This window comes from Mirounga angustirostris, unplaced genomic scaffold (assembly GCF_029215605.1).
Source record: "Mirounga angustirostris isolate CCGP_5_RB_7025 unplaced genomic scaffold, mMirAng1.0.hap1 SCAF_5, whole genome shotgun sequence".
Classification (NCBI taxonomy): domain Eukaryota; kingdom Metazoa; phylum Chordata; class Mammalia; order Carnivora; family Phocidae; genus Mirounga; species Mirounga angustirostris.
The window spans coordinates 24,338,104-24,357,035 of NW_026991713.1; the positions used below are offsets into that span (position 1 = coordinate 24,338,104).

The 18,932-nt window shown below is 39.8% G+C and overlaps 1 protein-coding gene across 1 annotated transcript in view; it reads right to left on the minus strand.

Annotated features, from left to right (window-relative positions):
• The window catches only part of CFAP54 (cilia and flagella associated protein 54), a 295,241-nt gene extending 277,422 nt beyond the window's left edge, over positions 1-17,819 (minus strand). Inside the window, exons 1-4 of the mRNA XM_064590760.1 lie at positions 17,463-17,819; positions 8,965-9,070; positions 6,260-6,403; positions 1,091-1,262 (exon numbers count right to left, since the gene is read on the minus strand). Of these exons, the coding sequence (XP_064446830.1) occupies positions 1,091-1,262; positions 6,260-6,403; positions 8,965-9,070; positions 17,463-17,791 (751 nt within the window). The 5' untranslated portion in view covers positions 17,792-17,819. The remainder of the gene's footprint in view (positions 1-1,090; positions 1,263-6,259; positions 6,404-8,964; positions 9,071-17,462) is intronic.
• Positions 17,820-18,932: the final 1,113 nt, after the last annotated feature.

The following is an 18,932-nucleotide window of genomic DNA, read 5'->3' on the forward strand; positions in this document are numbered from 1 at the left end:
TCACTGGACTGAAAATTTCTTCCAAAATCAGCCTCATCTCAGGCAGCAAATGTAATAAGGTCCAATTTCAATCAAAATGTCAAAAAAAAATTACTTGGGGAGGAGGAGGAGGGAAAAGGCTAGGAAATGTACTTTCAGTTGCCATGGATGAGGGAAAATCCAATATGTTTTCTTTCAAGTTATTTTGTCCTGGTCTTACACACATAGAACACACTGTCATTTTCCTTTTAAGAAATTATCCAGAGATCAATATAGTAGGTGACTGACTATAACTTTAAAAAGAATTTAAATTGAATTTAAGTTGTAACTCCCTAAAGAGAAAAGCTGATGCTGTATTTTGATATGATTCATTTCACAAGACAAATATAATGCATATATGTATATTTGTATCTATACAATGTAGATATGTATATAAATACACCATACACACATACATACACATACATTCTCAAAGCTCCTCTCTCAAAAGCAAGTAGGAGGAGAAGGTTGATAGGTAAAAAGCAATAGTCACTGGACAAAGTATTTGAGGAAAGGACCAATAAATGGATGATGCTTAGAACCAATCTAACCTGCAGCAGTCCTTTGATCCTTTTCCACCTATATTTGTTTATTAACCATGGCCCCTATTTCTTCATACCTGAAACTGACTATCCCCACAGGCTCTGACCCTCCCTTGAGCAGGAAGCCCAAAGGCATGCTTTTCCTGCTTATGAGGACAAACAAAAATATAAAAAAGACAAAAACAAAATCCCCAAAATCATCCTATTATGAAATGAATGGGTTTTTTTTAAAAAGAAATTATTTATTTATATTTGAAGACATTTTTTAGAATTTGGATATGTAATTTGGTTTTTTGGGTTTTTTTAATTTTTATTTACATTCTAGTTAGTTAACATACAGTGTAATATTAGTTTCAGGAGTAGAATTTAGTGATTCATCACTTACATGTAACACCCAATGCTCAACACAAGTGCCTTCCTTAATACCCATCACCCATTTAGCCAAGATAGTCAATCAAATTACTATCAAACTTGGCATTTAAATAACCTCCTGAAAGTCATGATGAGAAATAGAAGACATTGGCACGTACCATTAAAGATAATCCAGCAAAGGTGTTCCTGTGGCAAAGCCAGCTGCATGATAAGTCTTAAGGAGGACAAAATATGCAGACACTGGCTCACAGAGTCTTTATTCTTCAGGTTCACATCATTGTCACAGACCAGCTCATAGTTGCAAATATTTCTGCCACTTAAAGCGTGAAACTGAAACATAGGGAAAATATAAATAAGAATATAAATAAGGTTCATGCAACCTAGAAAAGCATTTCTTAAAATGTGAAAAAATAAAATAGAAATGATTCTGTTTAAATAGCTTATATACTGCTATAGACTGAATGTTTGTGTCCCCCACCAATTGTATATATTGAAACCTAATCCCTAGTGTGACAGTATTTGGATGTGAGGTCTTTAGGAAGAGACTGTCATGAAGGTGGAGCTTTCATGAACGAGATTAGTGCCCTCATAAAAGAGAACCCCAAAGAGCTCCCTACTGCCTTCTACCATGTGAGGACACAGAGAGAGGAGAGCCATCTACGAAGCAGGAAGTGGGCCCTCCCCAGACACCAAACCTTCTAGCACCTTAACTTTGTGGTTCCCAGCCTCCGGAACTGAGAGAAATAAGTGTTATTTAGACCATCCAGTCTATGGATTTTTGTTATAACAGCCCTCAAGGACTAAGACATACGGAAAGAAATGTGGTAAAAGAGGTTTCTTCAAAGCATCCATTTAGTTAGGCTTACTTGTCCTTAATCATAAAAATTTCAAAAGCCAAAAAAGGTACAAATTCTATTTCCAACAATATAGAATTGAATCACATTTTGTAAACCCTCCTCGTAGTATTTTAACTTCTTAATCTGGATGCAATTATTACCATTTACATAATTCATTCAGTAAATGTTTGTTGTGCACCTCTATTTGTCACACTCTGCTAAGCAATAGGGACTCAAGGATGAAGAAGATGTGGCCTCTGCTCTTGGGCAGAAGGAAAAGCATTCCAGGCACAGGCAATGTTAGGAATGCTTAAAGTGGCTGCTGTGGTCACTGAATTGAAAGTCCTTTATAAGTTTGGGTAAAAAGGCTTAAAATAAAGAGATTAGGGGTGCCTGGCTGGCTCAGTTGGAAGACCATTCAACTATTGATCTTGGAGTCATGAGTTCCAGCCCCATGTTAGGTGTAGAGATTACTACAAAAAATCAGCTTTGGGGCTCCCAGCTGGCTCAGTTGGTGGAGCATGCCACTCCTGATCTCAGGGTCATCGAGTCTGAGCCCCAAGTAGGTGTAGAGATTACTTAAAAATAAAATCTTTAAAAAGAGAGAGAGAGATTAGGCTATTAAGGTGGTACATGGTCAGAACATGGAGTGCATTCCATATCATTCCAAGAAATATGGACTTTAGCCAAAGGAGAAAGTCAAAGGGCAGTGGAATAAAATGATTTGATTTATAATTCAGAAGTTTAGAAGTTAATTCTGACAGAAGTGTGGAAAATGAAAAGCAGAGGATGGGCACAAAGCTACAAGCAGGGAAACTAGGAGAGATCAAAGGCCTTTGAGGTAGTCCAGAGATAACAGGGTCCTGAAATGGGTGATGGAATCAGGGATGAAGAGGAAGAAAAGTTTTTTTTTTTAAGATTTTATTTGAGAGAGCATGAGCACATGTGTGCATGCTCAACGGGCACCTGGGTGGCTCAGTCGTTACGCAAATGCCTTCGGCTCAGGTCATGATCCCAGGGCCCTGGGATCAAGCCCCGCATCAGGCTCCTTGCTCAGCAGGGAGCCTGCTTTTCCCTCTCCTCCTGGCTTGTACTCTCTCACTATCTCTCCTTCTCTCTCTCTTAAATAAAATCTTTAAAAAACAAAAAAAAAATGGGGTGGGGGAGGGGCAGAGGGAGAGGAAGAATCCTAAGCAGACCCCACACTGAGTGCAGAGCCTGATGTGGAGCTCAATCCCAGGACTGGCGACCATAACCCCAGCAGAAACCAAGAGTCAGATGCCCAACCAACTTTGCCACGCAGGCACACCGCAAAAGGAAAAATTTAAGTTTTGTCTGATTCAATGGGTTTTATAATTTTTTAATATTTTATTGATTTGAGAGAGAGAAAGTGAGTGAGAGAGAGAGAGAGCATGAGTCGGGGAAGGGGCAGAGGGAGAATCAGACTCCCTGCTGAGCAGGGAGCCCGATGTGGGGCTTGATCCCAGGATCCTGGGATCATGACCTGAGCAGAAGGCAGACACTTGACTAACTGAGTGACCCAGGCGCCCCGCAAGTCCATGGGATTTAGATGTGGGAGGTAAGAGAGAGAAAGCGGTCTAGAGTAGTTGGGTGAGTAGTTGGTGCCAATTATGGAGGAAAGGGAATGAGTTCAGTTTAGGATATGTGGAGTGTGAGATGGTCGTGACATAAATCTCAGAAGAGAGATTTTGGCTAGAGAATCATCACTACTGCTAAAGCTGTGGGAGTGCACACACAATAGCACAAATGGGCCTTCTTCGACTACATGGGATTTCCCACTGGGATCCATGTATACTATTCCTAGCATCGTATTTTTTTAGTGTCTGGCCCTATTCTAAGTCTTTTATTATCTCAGCAATCCTAAAACAATCCTTTGAGGTAAGTCTTATAATTCTTTTGGTTTTACAGATGAGGAAACTAAGACACAAAGAAATTACATGACTTCTCTGGTGTCCCAACTTTAGGAAGTGGCACAGCAGCTCTTTGCACCCAGGCAGGCTGGCTCTAGAGACCAGATCCTTACCAGCTCGGCCACAATGCCTCCTACAGTCCATACAAGGGGGATCATGAAATAACTGAGTATCTTTGCACACAAATATTTTGACAGTAAATTCTACATTACTGCTTCATCTGATTTTTATGCATTTAACTCCAGAAGCTGTTTCTCTAACAAAACTTCTCAAGACCTATGAGGTCTTCATTGTCCAGTTCCTACTGGACTACATTTTCAATCCATTCATTCTCTTAGTCACTTACTTTATACATATTTATTGAGAAACACAGTGTGCCAGAACCTCAAACTTAGCGTGTAAAAAACCAAATTCTTCATAGTTTTTCATGCCCTTCACAACAGTCCTGCTGGCATACCCTTACATTGGCTTCACTGCTTTACCATCTGCCTCTAGTCTTTGTCCTTCTAATCTATTCAGTGTAGTGCTTCTAGATTAATAATTCTGACTATATCACTTAATTTATTCATTCCCTTAGTAAAGCTTTATTGAGCACCTATTACACACTATTATATCTATTACATGATTATTGTGACACAATCTCCAAAACATCTTTACAAAGTTTAATAAGTGCACTTTCTTATCCATCACGGAAAACATGTATTAAGCAACTTACAGCACACAAGCAAATGCCATGCTAAGCAAATGAAAGACATTTAGAAGCTGTCAACTAAAGAATACATTGCATGGCTAATCATAAATTGTGGCTAAAATAGCTACTGCTTTCATCTTACTGTATGTGCTGCAGTTTTGTCTCCAAAGCCTTTGGGAAAAAGGCAGTTTTTTGTTTTTTGTTTTGTTTTGTTTTTAAGATTTTTATTTATTTATTGAGAGAGAGAGAGAGAATGATAGAGAGAGAGCATGAGAGGGAGGAGGGTCAGAGGGAGAAGCAGACTCCCTGCTGAGCAGGGAGCCTGATGTGGGACTCGATCCCAGGACTCCAGGATCATGACCCGAGCTGAAGGCAGTCGCTTAACCAACTGAGCCACCCAGGCGCCCGGGAAAAAGGCAGTTTTGAACTGATTCACTGTTCTAGGCACTAGATGTTAGAGATTAGAGCAGTGCCTGTCCTCATGAAGCTCATATTCTAGAAGGGGAGACAGGCAATAAAAACATAAGCAAATAAATATGTATCTGATGATAATAAGTAATATAAAGAAAAATAAAGCATGAAGTGTAAGAGACCTGAAGGAAGGGATGGATGATCCACACAGATATCTAGGATACGAGCGTTCTAGAAGGAGCTCACCAGTGCACTGGTACTAAGCCAGAGAGGCTGGGTGGAAGCAGAATCACACAACAGTACAAGAAAAAAAGATAGGGCCGTGGACCAGGGTGGCACAGGAGGGGACTTAAAAGTCTAAACTCCTAAGCTTTTCATTCAGTACTCTTCCCAGTGGGATGCCAATTTATATTGCCTGGTATTCTTATTCAGTACTTATGGTACACCCAAATTGAACTGCTTAATATGCCCCAAACATGTCTTGTGATTTGCTGCTAGTAAACTATATGTTGTTTCCAAAGCCTTGAATAATCGCCAAGTTTGGAATAACATAGCTTTGGAATCAGACTGATTCGGGCTCAAACACCAACTCTGCCCATTGCTTTATTTCTTTTTATCTTTTTTTTTTTTTTTTAGATTTTATTTATTTATTTGACAGAGAGAGACACAGCGAAAGCAGGAACAAAAGCAGGGGGAGTGGGAGAGGGAGAAGCAGGCTTCCCGCGGAGCAGGGAGCCCGATGTGGGGCTCGATCCCAGGACCCTGGGACCATGACCTGAGCCGAAGGCAGACGCTTAATGACTGAGCCACCCAGGTGCCCCCATTGCTTTATTTCTTAGTCTCTGTTTCCTCATCTGTAAAAGAGGTATTACAGTACCCACCTTCTAGGACTGTAATCAAGCTACAAGAAGACAATTCATATAATGCATACGGAAGAGTATAGCACCTGGTAACCCCTCGTCCAGTGAATCAATGGTAGCAATTAACATAAAAATAATACTGGTATATTAGAAATAAAGCATCACATTTTTTTGTATTAAAAGATCTATGTTTGATCTCCTGAGACACTAGTTAACTAACTGTGCTGTTAGCTTTCTTTCTCTCTTTTGTGAAATAAGGGTAATAATAGTTTCTAATTCATAAGGTTATTGAGGATCAAATATGTTTTCCAAAGCACTTTGTAAACTAAAAGCACTCTACAAATATTAGTTATTATATTAATAATAACCATCTGCTGGAAGAATGAGTGATTATTATGACACAATCTCCAAAACATCTTTACAAAGTTTAATAAGTGCACTTTCTTATCCATCACAGAAAACATTTATTAAGCAACTTACAGCACACAAGCAAATGCCATGCTAAGCAAATGAAAGACATTTAGAAGCTGTCAACTAAAGAATACATTACATGGCTAATCATAAATTGTGGCTAAAATAGCTACTGCTTTCATCTTACTGTATGTGCTGCAGTTTTGTCTCCAAAGCCTTTTGGGAAAAAGGCCATTTTGAACTGATTCACGTCTGCTTTGTTCTCATCAAAGTTGATAGTGAACTGCTGAAGATACCTTCCATAGCACTGTAAAAGCGCCAATTTATATTCCTGAAATAAAAAAAGGACTTGATGAAAGTTTCAAAGTATCATTTTGCTTACCATTATTAAAATCCAGTAATAATCAAATTATTCTTAATAGTATCAATGTTGATTATTACTATAACACTCTTTTACTACCACCATTACATTATTACTACCATTACCACTAGCATTTCTGAACACATATTGTGTGACAGACACCGCCCTGGGCGCTTCGTGCGCATTATTGCATTAATTCTCCTCCCAATAAGCCGAGATGAGACCAACACGATCTCAAAGATGAGAATATTCACCAGGGTGTGAATAATGATGACATAATAATGAGAATATTCACCAGGGTGTGTGTGGTAATACCTATATATACTCAAAATCCAAAAAATTCATCATCACCATGTCATGGTAATCCACCTACTCAGAGAGGCAGATGAGTTGCATAACTAGCCTTGCTTCTCTGATGCCTCCTAAGTTCTAAAAAAGAAAGAAAGGCGGGGTAGGGGAGGGAGGAAGGGTGGGAGGCAGGGAGGGAGAAGAGAAAAGGAGGGAGAAAAGGAGGAAGGAGGGAGAGAGAGAAAGAAGAAAGAAGGCAGGAAGGGAGAGGAGAGGAAAGGCATGCGCTCTCTCTCTCTCTCTCTCTCTCTCATCTGCCAACAGTCTCTGAAGCTGCATCAGGACAAATAAAAAAAAGCCTGAGCTACTGTTAGTTAGGATTCCTGTTAGTCCTAATTCATGCTTATGTTTCCATTACAAAATCAGGGCTCATTTCTGCAGTGCACAGGGCCCAGCTGACCTGGAGTTTCAGGGCAGGGGAGGTGAGCAGGGCTGTGGATATGAGTCAACTGCACCCCTTCGTCAGTTTCCTCCCCTACAACTGTCTCCAGGGAAAGCAACTATTATAGGTTCACCTGCCTATAGGGTTACCTAGGCCCTTGGAAGTCATCCACAGTCAAACTTTTGTTTCTATTTCTACTGACTTGTTTGTTACTTTTCACTAATTGATTCTGAATCTTTTCCCTTCTAACTTGGTTCATATGATAAATTCAAATCTAGGTTCAAAACAAGACTATTCCAACAAAATGATCTTTGCTGGAATTAAATAAAACTAAAGAGATTCTAGAACCAAAGGAACAACTCAAGTAAATTTTCAGGAGTCTAAATACCTTTATCAGCCCACTTTCTCATCAATGAAAAGTAGATTAAAAATGTTTTCTTTGTTCCTTTAAGTAAATTTTAAAATATCCTATCTGGGCCTTTCTATCTGAAATATTCTAAATCCTTAGCCACTACCCAGCTTGAACTTGCTTTATCAACTTCTAACATGGTCTTCCCTCCTCCCTCCACCAGTATCTGCTCCACCCACCTGAATACTCCACAAACAACACCAAACTGTGCTGTGTATCACCAGCCTCTTATATTGAGGAGAAGCATAAAAACAGATGGGACACTCTTGCTTGTCAAAACAGTTATCCCACTTCACATGAATACAGGTCACAAGTTGGATCTTGTCCATCAGTTTTTTTGTTTGTTTTCTGTAGTTTTCCTATAGAGAAACTTTTTTTCTATAGTTTTTCTTTATTTTTAAGTTTCTAAGAACTATGGTCCAATTACATGAAGCTAAGCTGATGCTCTAATTTTGGCAGCAGACAATAGATCGTCCTCATTTGAAATTTCCTCCACATCTCATCCTCCATTTGGTAAATTTCCCCCTCAAACCACCCCCCCCAAAAAAGAAAAGAAAAATAAATTCAAGTCCAGAAAATAGAAATGGAGGAGGAAAATGAAGCTGAAAAACTGAAAATCAAGAAAACATTGAAAATGGCCTAAAAACCGTTTGGATAAAAAAACTTTCAGTCCAAGGATTCTAGATGTGTCTACACATTCATATTTAACTCAGAATAATTTGGGCCTATGCCAGAGCTTAAGGGAAAAACTTATATGACTGTTAACCGAAAACCCAGCTATGGTGTGGTCTTACTGAACCAAGTCCACAAGTCCACAGCAATCCAACACCTGGGCACTGACAGGAACTAGAAATCTGGCACAAGCTCAGTTTGGACTACAATACTAAGCAAGAAACAGGGCACGTAAGGAATGACTGCTATCATTACATATGGCAAAACATTAAGGAGTTGAAAGTCATTAAAACAGGGCACTGGGAACCAGACAACATAGCAGCAAGGCCAAGAACCCATGAAAGTTGTCACTGGGCAAGGTCAGCCATGTGAAAAACAACAGGAAGTGGTGTCTGGGCTCCTTTGTATGAGGTAGGAACATGATGACTCAGCATTTCCTGTTGGGCACCTACCACACCCTCTGTTAACTAGGGGCTGTGAGCCTGCCCAACCCCAGCCGGTTGTCTTTCCGTTCAGGAATCTCTCACCTCTGGAGAATCTGAACTACAAAATTAAAAAACAAACACTTTTTTGGTTATGGTGCCTCATTAACATTTGTAGCATTCATTCATATTTTTCTACGAAAAAAATCAAATCATGTAAAATAGGAATGGTATCAAACCAAATAATAATTAGCCAAGTCAGCTTCATGTAGGCCCTTTTTATTCCAGAGGCACTTACTTTCATTTCACAAAGGCTATCGCCAACCTTCAGAAGCTTTTCATTGTAATAGGCAGCTGGCAGCCGGGGGGCATATTTGGTCCAGATATTAAACAAAGAGGTGGCGCTGTAAAAGTCATAAAATAAAATTATATCTTCAAAGTCAGCAAGAAACCTCAATTAATTAGCAAACAATCCTTAAAAACTTATTTTGTGCTGTCTTTCCAATGTGCCTTACTGTAAACGTCTAATTACTACTAAATACTGTTAAAATTATTGCTTCCTTTATGCCAAACACTGATCGAAGCTCTTTTTTTTTTTTTTTTTTTTTAAAGATTTTACTTATTCATTTGAGAGAGAGAGTGAGCAAGAGAGCACAAGCAGGAGGAGGGGCAGAGGGAGAGGGAAAAGCAGACTCCCTGCCCTGAGCAGGGAACCCTGCTCCATCCCAGGACCGGGGGATCATGACCTAAGCCGAAGGCAGATGCTTAACGACTGAGCCACCCAGGCGCCCCTGATCAAATTTCCTTATATTCATTTTTTAAAACAGATTTTACTTTTTAGAGTAGTTTTAAGTTCACAAAAAAATTGAGCAAAAGGTATGGAGATTCCCCATATACTGCATGCCCCACACAAATGCACAGCCTTTACCCCACCCCCTTATCAACATCCCCCACCAGAGTGGTATATTTGTTACAACTCATGAACCTACATTGACACATCATTATCACCCAGTATCTACAGTTTATTTTAGGGTTTACTCTTAATGTTATACATCCTATGGGTCTGGAAAAATGTATAATGATGGGAACCCATCATTATGCTATATGACACAAAGTAGTTTCACTGCCCTAAAAATCTTCTGTGCTCTGCCTACGTATCCCTCTCTCCCTTAACCCCAGGCAACCACTGATCTTTTTATTATCCCCATAGTTTTTGCCTTTTTCAAAATGCCATGTAGTTGGAACATACAGCATGTAGCCTTTTCAGACTGGCTTCTTTCACTTAGTAATACGCATTTAACATTTCTCCGTGTTTTTTCATGGCTTGATAGCTCCTTTCCTTTTAATGCTTAATAATAATCCCTTGCCTACATATACCACATTTTATTTATCCCTTCATTTACTGAAGGGTATCTTGTTTGCTTTCAAGTTGTGGCAACTGGAGTAAAGCCGCTATCAACATCCATGTGCAGATTTTTGTATAGGCATAAGTTTTCAACTCCTTTGGGTAAATACCAAAAAGTATGATTACTGGATTGTATGTTAAGATTATGCTTAGTTGGGACGCCTGGGTGGCTCAGTTGATTAAGCATCTGCCTTCAGCTCAGGTCATGATCCCGGGGTCCTGGGATTGAGGCCCACATTGGGGCTCCCTACTCAGCAGGGAGCCTGCCTCTCCCTCTGCCTGTTGCTCGCCCTGCCTGTGCTCTCTCTCTCTCTGACAAATAAATAAAATCTTTAAAAAAAAAAATAAAACTCTTAAAAAAAAAAAAAAGAGTATGCTTAGTTTTGTAAGAAACCACCAAACTGTCTTCCAAAGTGGTTGTACCAGTTTGCATCCCACCAGCAATGAATGAGGACTCCCTGTTGCTCCACATCCTCCCTTCATTTGGTGATGTCAGTGCCCTGGATTTGGGCCATTCCAATAGGTGTATAAGGGTATCTCATTGTTTTAATTTTCATCTTCTTAATGATATATGTTGGGGAGCATCTTTTCATATGTTTATTTGCCACTTGTATTATCTTCTTTAATGAGGTGTCTGTTAAAGTCTTTGACCCATTTTTTTAAATCAGGTTGTTTGTTTTCTTACTGTTGAAAGAGTTCTTTGTATATTTTGGGTAACGGTCCTTTATCAGATATGTCTTTGGCAAATATTTTCTCCCAGTTTATGGCTTGTCTTTTCATTTTCTTGATGGTGTCTTTCACAAAGCAGAGACTTTTAATTTTAATGAAGTCCTGCTTATCATTTCTTTTCTCCTGGACTGTGGCTTTGGTGTCATATTGGAAAAGTCATTATCAAACCCAAAGTCATCTAGATTTCTCCTATGTTATCTTTTAAGAGTTCCATAGAATTTTACATTTAGGTTTGCGATCCATTTTGAGTTAATTTTTGTGAAGGATGTAAGGTCTGTGCCGTTTTGCATGTGGATGTCCAGTTGTCCCAGCACCATTTGTTAAGAAGACTATCTTTGCTCCATTGTATTGCCTTTCCTCCTCCGTCAAAGATGAGTTGATTACATCGAGGGTCTATTTCTGGGCTCTCTGTTCGGTCCCATTGATGTATTTGTTCATTCTTTCACTGATACCACACTGTCTTGATTACTGTAGCTTTAGAGGAAGTCTTGAAGTCAGTCTTCCAAATTTGTTCTCCTCCAATATTGCGTTGGCTATTCTGGGTCTTACGCCACATGCATTTTTGTTTTCATTTCATTTCCACAACAACCCTGAGATAGGTAGTATCAATTTCCAGTTGTATAGTTGATGACATGGAGGCTCAGTGCATCCATGATCTTAACTAGTATATTACTGGGCCTTCCTGTCCTCTGGAATGTAAACTATCTGAGGGCAAGGACTTGGACTATGTTATTCATTGCCCAGCCTCAAGAGTAGTGACTATCTAGTATATACATGTTCTCAATAATTATTTGTTAAAAGAATGAATGAATACATAAATGACTAGGAAAAAAAATTTCTTGTTCTTGTTTTATTTTTTTCCATAAAGAGTTCAGGGATTTCACTATCCAGTCAGTCCATTAGGGTTCTGTTTCTTTCCACCAAGTAAACAAAAATAAAACATACAGTATTCTCAACATGGTTTCTAATTAGTTTCAAAGGGTAGCAGATCACTGCTTATTTTGTTCATTCATTTAGTTAACATTTACTCCTTCCCTCTCTCTCAGAAATTATAAATGCCTCTAGGAAAACTCCAAATTTCCCTTAACAGTTGTCCAAGCCTATTTCATAAATTTCTAGATGAGGACAGTGTTATGTACTGAATGAGTGTGTCCCCTTGAAATTTTTTTGTTGAAGTCCTAACCCACAGTGTGGCTGTATTTGGAAAAGGGTACTCTAAGGAAATAATTAAGGTTAAATGAGGTCATAAGGGTGGGGCCCTGGTCTGATGGCATTAATGCCCACCTAAGAAGAACACCAGAGAACTCTCTTTCTCTCTCTCTTTCTTTGTACTTGCTCAGAGGCAAGGCTATGTGAAGACCAAGTGGTCCTCTACAAGCCAGGAAGAGTGCTTTCACCAGAAACTGACCCTGCAAGAACCTGATCTGGGACTTCTAGTCTCCAGAACTGTGAGAAAATAAATTTCTGTTGTTTAAGCCACCCAGACTATGGTGTTTTGTTATGGCAGCAAACCGACTAATTTATAATTACTAATTAGTAACTAATAGCCCAAATTGACTAATACAGGTAGGAATGTAAACTTAGGGACTGAAGATGGCTCTAGTACTTATGATGTATATGTTGGGATATTATCAGAACAACCTCAACAGAAACATGTCGATTGATTCATTCAAATAATTTTGTTTAATTCATTCAAATAACTAAATGATATTTAGTTACAAGGGAGGGATAGGGGACAGGATATTCTTGCCTTCTTCGACTGATGAGTAATACTTTAGGATATGAAAATATATACATGTACCAAGTAGTAAATAACCATGCCCAAAAAATTGTGTGGGAAATACAGCCATAGAAATTTTAAAAGGAAGAGGTTTTTTGGTTTAGGCTTTTTTGTTTTTTGTTTTTCTTAACCTTTTCACTCTCATTTGCTGCTTTCATGAAATGTCACAGTATTAGAATAAATATAATGAATCTCAAAAAGTCAGCAAGTCTTGCTAGAATTCTTAAATTATGTAAACAAAAGACTTAATTCTTTCAAATCTTAAAGATGAGATAATGATGACTATGTTTATTACTCATAAAAGAAAAATACCAGCTTTGTTAAATCAATCAAGGTTATATAATGAGATCATTTTTTTTTTAAGTGAACTTTAAGTTCAAGTTAAGACTGCTCACTGGGAATGACTTACATAATGATTAAACAAGGAAAATATAACATACACTACATAATGTGCATCATTTAAGAAAACGTTAATACCCTTTGGATTGCTGACTTATTATAGCTGCTGCTGGATAGTTAGAATTCTCTAAAATAGAAAATTGTAAATGATATCTAAATCTCATGTGGTTATAACAAAAGCATACCTTTAAAAAAATCTATCATATTCCGAATTTAATAACATTGCCAATATGATCAAACTCTATATTTTAGATCCTGTGAATGTTTATGCTTACGTAAATTCCTATAGTTACAAAAAAATTTTTTATTTTAAAAAATAACCATCTCTCAAATACATTATAAAAGCAAATCCTACCTCCTGTATTCTTAACTGGCCACCACATTGTCATTCTTACTCCACTTGGACAAGATTATATAAATATGTATATATAATATTAAATAAGGTTAATCCCTTGCCCAAAACTACCCAATGCTTTCCCACTGCATTTGGAATAAAGGCAAACTGTGTAAAAGGCCTCTAAAACCTTCCATAGCCCTACCTATGTCTCTAACCTCACCTCACACCACTGCACCCACACTCACTAAGCTATGCTTAATGGGCTTCTGTACATTCCTCCCAAGTCTCTGGCTCTTTCCTGCCAAGATCTTCCCACATGCTTGTTCCCTCTGTTTATCCTCTCTCCTTGCCTGTTATCCTTCTAATCTCAGCTTAATGTCACCTCCCTCACCATTAGCTTGAAAGTAGGTCCGTGCTATGTGCTCTTTAAGCTGCTGCTCAAGTGTCACCTATTGTGACCACATTACTGAAAATTGCAATCTTGGGCACCTGGGTGGCTCAGTCATTGAGCGTCTGCCTTCGACTCAGGTCGTGATCCCAGGGTCCTGGGATTGAGTCCCACATCGGGCTCCCTGCTCTGCGGGAAGCCTGCTTCTCCCTCTCCCATTCCCCCTGCTTGTGTTCCTGCTCTCGCTATGTCTCTCTCTGTCAAAAAAATAAATAAAATCTTTAAAAAAAAAAAAAGAAAAGAAAATTGCAATCTCCTCTCTCCCACTCCATAACCCTTCCTCTCTTTAGTTTTCTCCCTAGCATTTGTCACTTTCTAGGTTACCATAAAGTGAATTTATTTCATATGTTCATTGCCTACCTCCTCCTCTAGAATATAAGCACCAGGAAGGCAGGGCTCTTTATCTGATTCACTGGTGGATCCCCAACCCCTAGTACAATGCCTGGCACATGTAAGTGCTCAGTAGCTTCTTCCTTCATAGCACCTGTTGTTTGTATATTGACTTAATGACTCACTGAAAGCTTATCTCTCTCTCTGCCTCTCTAGACTATAAACTCCATGAGCACAGATTCCCTATCTATTTTGTTCACCACTATATAACCTATGGTTAGTGCAATGCTGGGCACAGAGTACACATTCAATAAAAGTTGTTGTGTAAATAAATAAATACCTAAAATGTGTGAGAGTTTAGATTGCTAAGGTCCATGTCAATCGTTAAGGTTTGTGATTCTCTTATAGTCTCTTTAAAGATGAAACAGATACTCTACTTACGAACTGGCCCAGGTCTACTTTCCCATATATAACATTAACTATTATTGAAAATACAAGGATAATAATCCTTGAATTCTTTCAATACCAAATACTCAATGAAAGTTTGCTCTAGGGGCACCTGGATGGGTCAGTCAGTTAAGCGGCTGCCTTCGGCTCAGGTCATGATCTCAGGATCCTGGGATCGAGCCCCACATCAGGCTGTCTGCTCAGCGGGGAGTCTGCTTCTCCCTCTCTCTCTCTGCCTCCTCCCCTCCCCCCACTCATGCTCTCTCTCAAATAAAGAAATAAGAATCTTCAAAAAAAGAAAGAAAGGAAGGAAGAAAGTTCGCTCTATCCCAACCACCAGGCTAGTTGCTAGAGATAGAAAAATGAAAAAGAGACATGTTATCCAAAGTCAGCAGGGACTTCCATTCTAATGGGGGAAACAGATAATACACAAGAAAACAAATAAATAAAAAATATAAATGGGTGGCTGAACCTGCATTAAATAGGAAAGGCCACACTCTACAGAGGTAAGAACTGAGCTAAGACCTGAAAGAAAAGAAGAAGCCAGCTATTTGAAAAGCTGAAGATACAACATTTCAGACAAAGGCGGAAGCAAATATAAAGGCCCTGGGATGAAAAAAATAGGATCTGTCTCCCTGGAAAGTCCTGAGAGAGAAGTGAGGGATCGGCTGAGTTGGAAGAGGCAGGCAGGGCCAGATGCTCAGACCCTGGAGCACAGAAGGAGTCTTAAATTTATTCTAACAGCAATAGGAAGCGATAGAGAGTCTTGAGATAGGAGAGTGGGTGGTTGATTTATAAAGGTTACCCTTACTGCTAAAGTGAAGGATAGATTTGAGACTCCAGAGGCTGTGGGGAAAGCACAATCTGGTGGTTTGAACTACAGCGCTGGTCATGGAAATGGGAAGATAAAGTGCTATCTAAGGCATAAGTGCAGAAATGTTTTAAATATAAATATACATAGCTTAGTAATGCACTTTCCTTGGTCAATTCTCGGTTCTCATCTTACTTGGCCCATTAGCAGGATTTGCCACTGTGAATAGACCATTCCTTCCTACTTTGAAACGGTTTCTCTACCTGACTTCCAGCACACCACACACTTACTGGTTTTCATCCTACCACCCTGGCCACTCCTTCTTAGTCTCTGCCACTTTCTTATCTCCTCTACTTGTCAATGTTGCTCCATCTACACTTACTCCCTTAGCTATTAAGTCAAGTGTTATGATTTAAATATCAATAATATGGGGGCACTTGGGTGGCTCAGTCGTTAAGCGTCTGCCTTCAGCTCAGGTCATGATCCCAGGGTCCTGGGATCGAGCCCCGCATCGGGCTCCCTGCTCCGCGGGAAGCCTGCTTCTCCCTCTCCTACTCCCCTTGCTTGTGTTCCCTCTCTTGCTGTGTCTCTCTCTGTCAAATAAATTAAATAAATAAATAAATAAATAAATAAATAAATAAATAAATATCAATAATATACTAACGAATCCCAAATGCATATCTCTTTTGACCTCCAGACTCAAATGACCAACTACGGATGCAATAGCTCTGCTTGGATGTTGAATTACATTTCAGTCTTCATATATCTAAAACTAAATTCTTGGGATGCCTGGCTGGTTCAGTCGGTGGAGCATGTGACTCTTGATCTTGGGGATGTGGGTTAGATCCCCACACTGGGTGTAGAGATTACTTAAAAATAAAAAAATATATATTTTACAAAAAGAAAACTAAACTCTTGATCTGCCTCTCTCCTACCAGAAACCTGTTCTTCCCACAATCTCAACCCCATCCCATTCTCCCTTGTGGCCAACTCTTCCTACAGAAATCTTCATCACTTGCTATTATATCTCTTTCTCATCTTTCTCAAAGGCCACTTTTCCCGACTTAATCTGACCATGCTCCCAGACACCCCCATTTTAAATTTCAACACCATATCTTCTATCCCCACACTCTGCTCTAATTTTCTCCCTAGCACTTCTTTCCCTGTAAAATGATTTCTTGACTTGTTCAGTAGCTGTCTGTGGTAACAAAAAATATATGCTTCACGAGGGTACAAATTGTTCTATCTTTTGTTAATTTGGTGTTTTCCTAGTTCCTAGAATGGTACCTGATATATAGTAGATGTTCAATAAATAGTTAAATGCATTAATGAATAATAAATGTAAGTTAAAACTATTTCTTCATATTAAATACATGAATGAAAAATAAAAGTTGAGATTATTCACTATTCTGGTATTCTTTGACATTTGTCTACATTTTTATTGTTCGGTTTGCAAGGTATTTTGACGGGGAAAGAAAGATGGTAACATAATCAGGAAAGACCCTTAAAAATAGGAAGTCTGTCGCTCAGTCGTAACCTAGGGGTAGAACTCCCAAAAAGGCAAACATGTATGCAAAACGAGTACAAAATCGGTAAAAAATCATTGTGACCCTAACAACAATATAAAAAGGAACTGAAGTATAAAAGGGAGTTAAAGCGCACATGTTCACAGAACCACATACTTCGTGGCATCAAGAACTAACTTTTTCAAGAACCTAAGCTACCTCAGTTATTTCTTTTTCCTCATACACAAAATCCCACCCACAGCATGGAAAGTTGTGAAACCCCGGAGCCCCTGAGCGAGTCAAAAATTTATTGGCATGGAGTAGCTTAGCGACTGGGGGACATTCAGCAGGAATGGTGAGTTACGAAACACTTCTGTGTCGATTTTTATTTCGACCCGAGCAGGTAGCCGAAGTGTGACATTTACCAGGAATTAAGGACTGTAACAGCGAAGAGTCTCCACTTCGTAAACTCTGCTTTTCCCTCCAGGTCCGCAACGCTCACCCAGCTCTGGCATTACCGTGGGCATCCTTAAGGGCATCTCCTCTGGCCCCAAGAGTCGCCCTTCTCCGGCCGGCGCCCTCCCCAGCGCCCTGCCTCTGCTTACCAAAGCCGGTGGAATTCATGCTTCTGCTCCTCCGTTATCGCTAACGCCTTCTTTCTCTTCATAAAGCCTAGCAATTCCCGGACTTCCCTCTCGCAGGAGGCCAGGAGTGGGTTTTTAGCGTCCAGGGGCCCATAAAACACGGCGAGGGGCAATGAGTTCTCGAGGCAGGCGGAGCGAGGCACTGGGCTCGGGGAGCTCTCCTTCGACTCCACGGGCGACTCCGAGAGCGCGTTCGAGGTCGGGGGCGGGGTCGGCGGCGGTCCCGGCGGGGACGGGGACGTGGGAGACAGGTTGAGGGGAGAGGTCGAGGAGGTGCCTAGCGCCGCCATATTGACGAGACCCCGGCCGGCTGCAAGCGTGTGTGCACGCGGTTGCCTGGCGACGGTCTCGCGGCAACCAGGCGTCCAGCGCGCTGTCGGGGAAACACAGCGGCCCCTGGAGGGCAAAGGAGGAAAGAACCCGGCCCAGAAAGAAACGACGCTCCTGGGGGCTTTTTTTTTTTTTAATATTTTAATGAAATTGTCATGTCATCTCTTTTCATTACATATTTATTAATACAATATTATTACCAATAATGATCTCTTTTCATTTAACAATTTCTCCTTTAATCTTCATTTATATTTTCTCATATTTTTATATGAGAAATTTTCTCATTATATTTTCTCATATACAGCAAGGAGAAACCAAAGGACACTTTTAATACTTGGGATGGAAAATCTTTAGGCAAAATCAGCAAGTTCTTTAAGCACATTTTTTTGTCTTTTTTTTTTTTGCCCTGAATCTTCACTGGCACTGCCGTATGACAGAAGAATAGAGAGAAGGTTTTGGACAGAGAGCCAGCGAATAGTAGAGCCAAAAACTTACGATTACAAATCAGACTATACTCGTTTTCCATTTCGACCACTTAATGGTGATAATGGTCATTAATATGTGCCAGGCATTGTCCTAAGCATTTGAAACATAATCTCTCATTTAATCATGATAACAGCTTTACCACTTAGGGTATTATGAGTATCTCCATTTCACAGTTTAAGAAACCAAAGTTCACGGACCAAGGTCAGAGTAAACTGTAGTGTCAGGGACCAGATCCCAGCCTTCTGACTCCAAAGCCTGTGCTCAAAATGAGTAAGTTTCACTGGCCATCCTCAAAAAAAAACAAAAACAAAAAACTAAGCTTATCAATCAAATCAAAATTAGGAAAATATAAAAAAAAGTAGGAAAATATCTGACAACCAGTTTAAGAATCAAGTACATGGGGGGCACCTGGGTGGCTCAGTCGGTTAAACCTCTGCCTTGGGCTCAGGTCATGATCCCAGGGTCCCACATGGGGCTACCAGCTCAGCAGGGAGCCTGCTTCTTCCTCTCCCTCTGCCGTTCCCCCTGCTTGTGCTCTCCCATTCTCTCACTCTCTCTCTCAAATAAATAAAATTAAAAAAAAAAAATTAAGTACATGCAAATGATCCATTCCCT